This window comes from Vicugna pacos, chromosome 12, assembly GCF_048564905.1.
Source record: "Vicugna pacos chromosome 12, VicPac4, whole genome shotgun sequence".
In the NCBI taxonomy this organism is placed as follows: domain Eukaryota; kingdom Metazoa; phylum Chordata; class Mammalia; order Artiodactyla; family Camelidae; genus Vicugna; species Vicugna pacos.
The window spans coordinates 14,172,735-14,178,734 of NC_132998.1; the positions used below are offsets into that span (position 1 = coordinate 14,172,735).

General features: G+C 58.9%; 1 protein-coding gene across 5 annotated transcripts in view; it reads left to right on the forward strand.

Moving 5' to 3' along the window:
• Positions 1-5,728, forward strand: part of RAPGEF3 (Rap guanine nucleotide exchange factor 3) — a 28,003-nt gene extending 22,275 nt beyond the window's left edge. For all 5 annotated transcript variants that reach the window (XM_072972933.1, XM_006202894.4, XM_072972931.1 and 2 more), the window contains 10 exons: positions 915-1,012; positions 1,489-1,614; positions 1,707-1,888; positions 2,154-2,244; positions 2,384-2,434; positions 3,349-3,436; positions 3,772-3,836; positions 4,275-4,329; positions 4,431-4,502; positions 5,310-5,728. In XM_072972933.1, the coding sequence (XP_072829034.1) occupies positions 915-1,012; positions 1,489-1,614; positions 1,707-1,888; positions 2,154-2,244; positions 2,384-2,434; positions 3,349-3,436; positions 3,772-3,836; positions 4,275-4,329; positions 4,431-4,502; positions 5,310-5,428 (947 nt within the window). In that variant the 3' untranslated portion in view covers positions 5,429-5,728. The remainder of the gene's footprint in view (positions 1-914; positions 1,013-1,488; positions 1,615-1,706; positions 1,889-2,153; positions 2,245-2,383; positions 2,435-3,348; positions 3,437-3,771; positions 3,837-4,274; positions 4,330-4,430; positions 4,503-5,309) is intronic.
• The last annotated feature ends 272 nt before the right edge of the window (positions 5,729-6,000 follow it).

Sequence of the window (6,000 nt, forward strand, 5' to 3'; positions counted from 1 at the left end):
GAATTAGGGGCATCCAGAGAATAATGGCAAGGAGTGGCAGCCAGGAAAGCGAAGCCTCCTTCCTTCAGGAAGTGGAGAGAGAGGATGAGGTCACCTGCACCTGTGTACTGCTCTGGGAAACACTGCCCCTTCGTGGTCACTTGGAAAATTGCAGTTGCCGGAAGCTGGTGTTTATTGAGACCCTGTGTGCCAGGGACTGTTTAGAGCGCTGATGGTTTTGATCAACACCCATGTCGGTGAACAATATTTTCTTACAAATTCCCTAATATGTGTATATTTGCTTATAGGTCACATACATATATTCTTACCCGAATGTTATGTAATCATAAAGCAACACAAAACAGAAATGCAAAATAGGTGAGAAAAATCAATATAAATAGAAGAGCTAATATTTTTTCCTGGACACATGGATAGTCTTGTATACCTTACTTTGGAGGCTATGGGTTAGGGATTGGGGACTCAAACATAACTGAAAACACAGTCCCAATCCACCAGAGCTGATGAAAATCCACACAGAGACTTCTGTAGGGCACTTCCCAATGTTCAGATGGCTTGTGTATGTATCCTATACTGTTAGCCCCTATTTCTATACTACAAATTATTTCTTTTGACTTATGAGTAGTCCAGGAAAATCTTAGTGTCTCCACTTGACAAAGGCGGAAGCTGAGGCTCAGGGTCCAGCCTTGCCCAGGGTCAGCCTGTCTCACTATGATCCCCCTTTCATCGTCCTTGGGGTGCAGCTGTGTGTTTGCGGATGTGTGGGCATGTGCATCTAGAACACCTGCCCAGGACTCCAACCCTGCTATTGGGAAAAAGGACCTTCCAGCCTCCCAAAGAGTTCCTCCGCTCTGTCCCCAGTTGCTCCCTGGCCTCCCTCCCTTCCCCACCCAGTGCAGCCTGTGCTCTCTTTGCAGATGCCATTGGCCTGCAGCCAGATGCCCGTGGTGTGGCCACATCCCTGGGGCTCAACGAGCGGCTCTTTGTTGTCAACCCACAGGAAGTGCACAAGCTGGTAGGGACAGGCAGGGCGCCAGGGCTGGGGAGGAGCTGTGTTTTGGGAGCCGTAGGGGTGGGTACTAGGGGAGGGTCACACAGAGAACAGACGGGGGCCTGGCTCTGGCTGCTGCTAGGCCTTAAGGGGGAAGAGGAAGGAGTGGGCCTCAGTTGATGGGGAGTCTCAAGGTGGGAATGAGGAGGGGAGAGCTGGTTGGGAGCTCTCAAGGGGGAAGAGGAAGACCTGCCCTCATCAGGGGCTCCCTAGAGGACAGGAACCCTACACGGAGGGGACCCAGCCTTGGGGAGCTGTCAGGACCATGCCTCCTTGGGAAGCCCTGTCCTTCAGAGGCCGCTGCACTCCCTGCAGGTCCCCAGCCCAACCTGACACTCCTCCGACCATGGGCCCTGGGTCTTTGCCCAAAACTCTCTCCTCCCATCCTGTCCCTTTTCCTGGGATTCCCAGGCCTGCTCTGAGCACTCTCCCACCTGCAGACCCCACACCCCGAGCAGCTGGGGCCCACCGTGGGCTCTGCTGAGGGGCTGGACCTGGTGAGCACCAAGGACCTGGCGGGCCAGCTGACGGACCACGACTGGAACCTCTTCAACAGCATCCACCAGGTGCAGGGCAGGGCGGGGAGGGAGCAGGCGGGCGGGCAGGGTGGGGGACGCCCAGCCGGCACACGCTGACCTCGCGTGCTGCCCCTGTCCAGGTGGAGCTGATCCACTACGTGCTGGGCCCCCAGCACCTGCGGGACGTCACCACTGCCAACCTGGAACGCTTCATGCGCCGCTTCAATGAGCTGCAGTACTGGGTGGCCACGGAGCTGTGTCTCTGCCCTGTGCCAGGCCTGCGGGCCCAGCTGCTTAGGAAGTTCATCAAGCTGGCGGCCCAGTGAGTGCCGGTGGCCTGGGTGGGGTGGGTGGCCCTCTGGACGTCACCTTTGCTTAAACCCTGAGCCGTGCTCAGTATGTTGCCAAGCCTGCCATCCCCTTACTTCCCTGGATCCCCTGGAGCCTCCCCACCCTCTCCAGCCCCAGTCCCTGCAGGGGCAGTGCTGGCCTGGCTGGGTCCTGGGCCCCAGGCCTGGCTGTTGTCTGGGTGTGGGGCTCTGTGTTCAGCTGCTTCCTCTGAGGGTCTCTGGGTCTTTTGTTCACAGCCTCAAGGAGCAAAAGAATCTCAATTCCTTCTTTGCCATCATGTTTGGCCTCAGCAACTCGGCCATCAGCCGCCTGGCCCATACCTGGGAGGTGGGTGCGATCAACAGGGGCAGGCCAGGGCCTCCCCAACCCAGTCCTGAATGAGGCCCCTGCCCATCCTGGGAGTCCTGGCTGGGGATGGGGCTCCCAGCCCAGAGCAGTGACAGCCCCATCTGCCTCTCCTTCACAGCGGCTGCCCCACAAGGTCCGGAAGCTGTACTCGGCCCTGGAGAGGCTGCTGGTGAGTGGCCTGGCTCCTCCCTCCAGAGACCCTGATTCTGGAATTCCCAGTGGCCCCTCTACCTGTCCTCGGCCCCTTCTGAGCTCTCCAGCCTTGGGTCAGGGCCTGGCTCCCTTTGGCCTATGAGTTTGGGCAGCTGGCAGAGGAACAAGATGCTTAGCACTATAGGGGGCGGTGCAGAGTGTATTATATCCCTCAGTGTGTGTATGTCGGGGTGGGGGGTGGCATCTGCTGTGGCTCTGAGGTCCTGTGTGAGGGGCGGTGTCCGGCCCTGGGGGCTGAGATGCCAGGGGACCACCAGGGGGATGCTGGTTTCCAGCTGACCTGCCTCAGGGCTCAGGACGCAGGTGTTAACAGCAGCTCGCATGTGCACCAGGGCCTGTCTTGGCCCCTCAGGAAACTCAAGGAGCCGTGGCCCAGCCTAGGACCAAAGCTGAGGAGTTAAGGAGCTGAACCCTCCACTCCCAGGAATCACTGTGGGGTTGAAAGGTTTGCGGTGTTCGGGAGAGAGCAGTGCGGGTGAGCCTTACCAGCAAGAGCTCTTGAGAAAACAGTTCTCCTTGTGGGGCTCAAGAGGTTCAAAGGGATTTGCCCACTAGGGAGAGAGAGACAGAAACGGGTAGGGACAGAAAAGAGAGTTTTCCATGAAACTTCAGGGCCCTGTGGTCATGGCTGTGAAGTGTCCTTGGGGGCCAACCGGAGGCTGGGAAGCCACGTCGTGCAGACTGGCAGTCACAGCTCCAGGCCCCTCCGCTTGCCCCTGAGCCTGCAGGGATGGGATCTGGGGCCGAGAGGAAGCTGAGCCCCGGGGGATGGGCGCAGGGCCTCTCCTCGGTGGGGTGGGGTGTGACGGCTCATGGTGGGTGAGGGTGTGTGGGACCCTGCCTCTCTCACTGTGGCCTCTTCCCTCTCAGGACCCCTCATGGAACCACCGAGTGTACCGACTGGCCCTCACCAAGCTGTCCCCTCCTGTCATCCCCTTCATGCCCCTTCTTCTCAAAGGTAAGAGCACCGGCACCCACCTCCTGCCTGCATCCCATCCACGCCCTGTGTGTCCCCCCCGGCTCCACCGTCCCGACACCCTGGGGACACGGAGGTGGGTGAGGAGTGCGCAGGATAGAAGCAGAGTGAAGACATGCAGACAGATGGTGGTGACGTTAGATGGCCTGTGATACGAGGCCTAAGACAGACAAGGAAGTTGCTCCAGGAGGTTAGCGGGGAGGAAGAGGGCCACGTGGGTAGGGCCAGGCCCACGCCTCCCTGCTATTGGCCCTTCCCCGGGCTCCTGGAAGGGGAAGGAGTTCGGGGACCTACAGGCCAAGCCCATCTCTCTGCAGACATGACCTTCATCCATGAGGGAAACCACACCCTGGTGGAGAATCTCATCAACTTTGAGAAGATGGTGAGTCCAAGGAGAGGAGGCGTCGGGCACTGGAATGGGCTGGAAGATAGGACTATGGCCTTGGAAGGGGCAGAGGCTGGGAGATGCTCTGAAGTTGTTGTCAATAATATAAGTACGGATGATTCCTTTGAAGAAGGCCCTGCCTTACTGCACTGCCTGCCCTCGGAGGGCCTGGTCTCCACTGGGCAGTGTAGGGCGATGGCCTCAACGACCTCACCCTTCAACAGAGCCCCCTCTGGGCATCTTCCCCTCTAAGCCCTCCCTGTCCTCTGTTCTTCCCACTGCCTGGCCCCCGCTGGGTCTGTGGGTGAGCTGGGGTGCAGCAGACACGACCCTGTCCCCTACAGCCCGCAGTCCCTAGGTGCATTTAGCTGCCCCACGGGCCACACCAGGGTCCCCTCCCTCGCCCCAGCTCTCACGTCCTTGCGATGCCCACAGAGAATGATGGCCAGAGCCGCGCGGATGCTGCACCACTGCCGAAGCCACAGCAACGGTGAGAGGGCGAGATCCCTGGGTAGGAGCCCCTGACCGATGTCCCCTCCGAGGCACCAGCTTGGCCCTGTCTCCCTGACTCCCACCTCTCACCCCACCCAGTGCCTCTGTCACCACTCAGAAGCCGAGTCTCCCACCTGCACGAGGACAGCCAGGCGATGAGGATTTCCACGTGTAAGTGCTGGCAAGTTAGCCACGGCTGGCGTTTACAGGCACGTGCACACACGCTGTGAGGCCGGCGGAATGTCAGCCCGACTGACAGATGGGCAGGCAGGCTGGAGCCTGGAGGGAACGTGTGGAGGCCGCACAGTTGGACAGAGCTGGGATCCAGGCGCTTTTACTGCGGACCTGCGTTTTTTAATTGGCCTTCAGTTGCATGAAATGGAATTACTCATAATCCACAGTTCATATCACACTGTCGTCATTGGCTCTTTATTTTAATCTATGTTTGTCTCTATTCTGATAGTATGATGAACGCCCCTAGACTCAAGCCAAATACGAGCACACTGATAATAACTTAATTTCCCTGGTGGTGTCCCCTCTCCTGTCCCCGTGCCCTTCCCTGCCCATCGTAACCACCATCCTGAATTTTGAGTTACTCATTTTCTTGTTTTTTAAAATAGCTCTATCATATATACATATATGTGATAAAATACATACACACACCTACATACATATATATCTTTAAAATATCTCATCAATACTATGACAGTGAAATGTTCTTTTGTTTTGGTTGTTTTTGAACTTAGTCAGAGGGGTGTTACGCTGTACGTGATCTTGGGGACCTGTTTTCTTCAGTCTGTGCTCTTAACCACTGTGCTGGTCTGCCCCAGAGCGGGTGTCTTCCAGGCTGGCCGTGGGTGATGGCCCGTGGTGGCAGGCGGGGTGGCGGAGGATTGGAAGGCTGATGTCCTTCTGGAGGGGGAAGGGATGGGCTCCCCAAAGTGCATGGCACCCCCCTGACCGCTCTCCCCCCGCCAGGCTCGGAGCCGTCCCTGATCACCCGGAGCCCAGGCAGCACGTGGGCTTCCATCCAGCAGCTGAAGGTCATCGACAACCAGCGGGAACTGTCCCGCCTGTCCCGGGAGCTGGAGCCGTGAGGAGGGGCCGGGCTGGAGCAGGCACTTGCTGCCAGGAAAGCCAAGGCGCGCCGGGCCGGGAGGCCCCCAGGCTGGCCAAGCCGGGCAGGGCGGTCCGCGGAGAGGACTTGAGGCCCTGGAGCAGGTGGCGTGGAGGCAGCTGTCCCCCGTGATGACTGGTGGCCAAGGAGGACCTCGGAGTGGAAGGAGCCGGGGCCCAAGGCCAAGGAATGGGAGACAGAGGAGCCCTGGAGTGGGTGGGAGAGTGGGGCGCTCTCTCTGCGTTCAATAGAGAGCTCTCCACAGCAGGCTTTTTCCAGATTCCGTGCCTGGTGGCTTTGTTGTCCTGCATCTCTGGGTCCCTGGGGTGTGTTTCCAGGGTGGACTGAGCGTCTGCATGTGTGTGGCCTGTGGGTGGCAGGGGCAGGCCGGCTGCCTGGGCAGGCGTGGGGGCCGCGCTGCTTTGCTCTGCACAGCTGTGAGATCAACAGCTGGGTGCGGTCCAGGCTGTTTGTCCAGGTGTTGTGGTCCCTGAGGAGCCTTCTTGTGACCCTAAGTGAGCAGAGGGGCTGTGTTCTCTGGCCAGCCCTGCG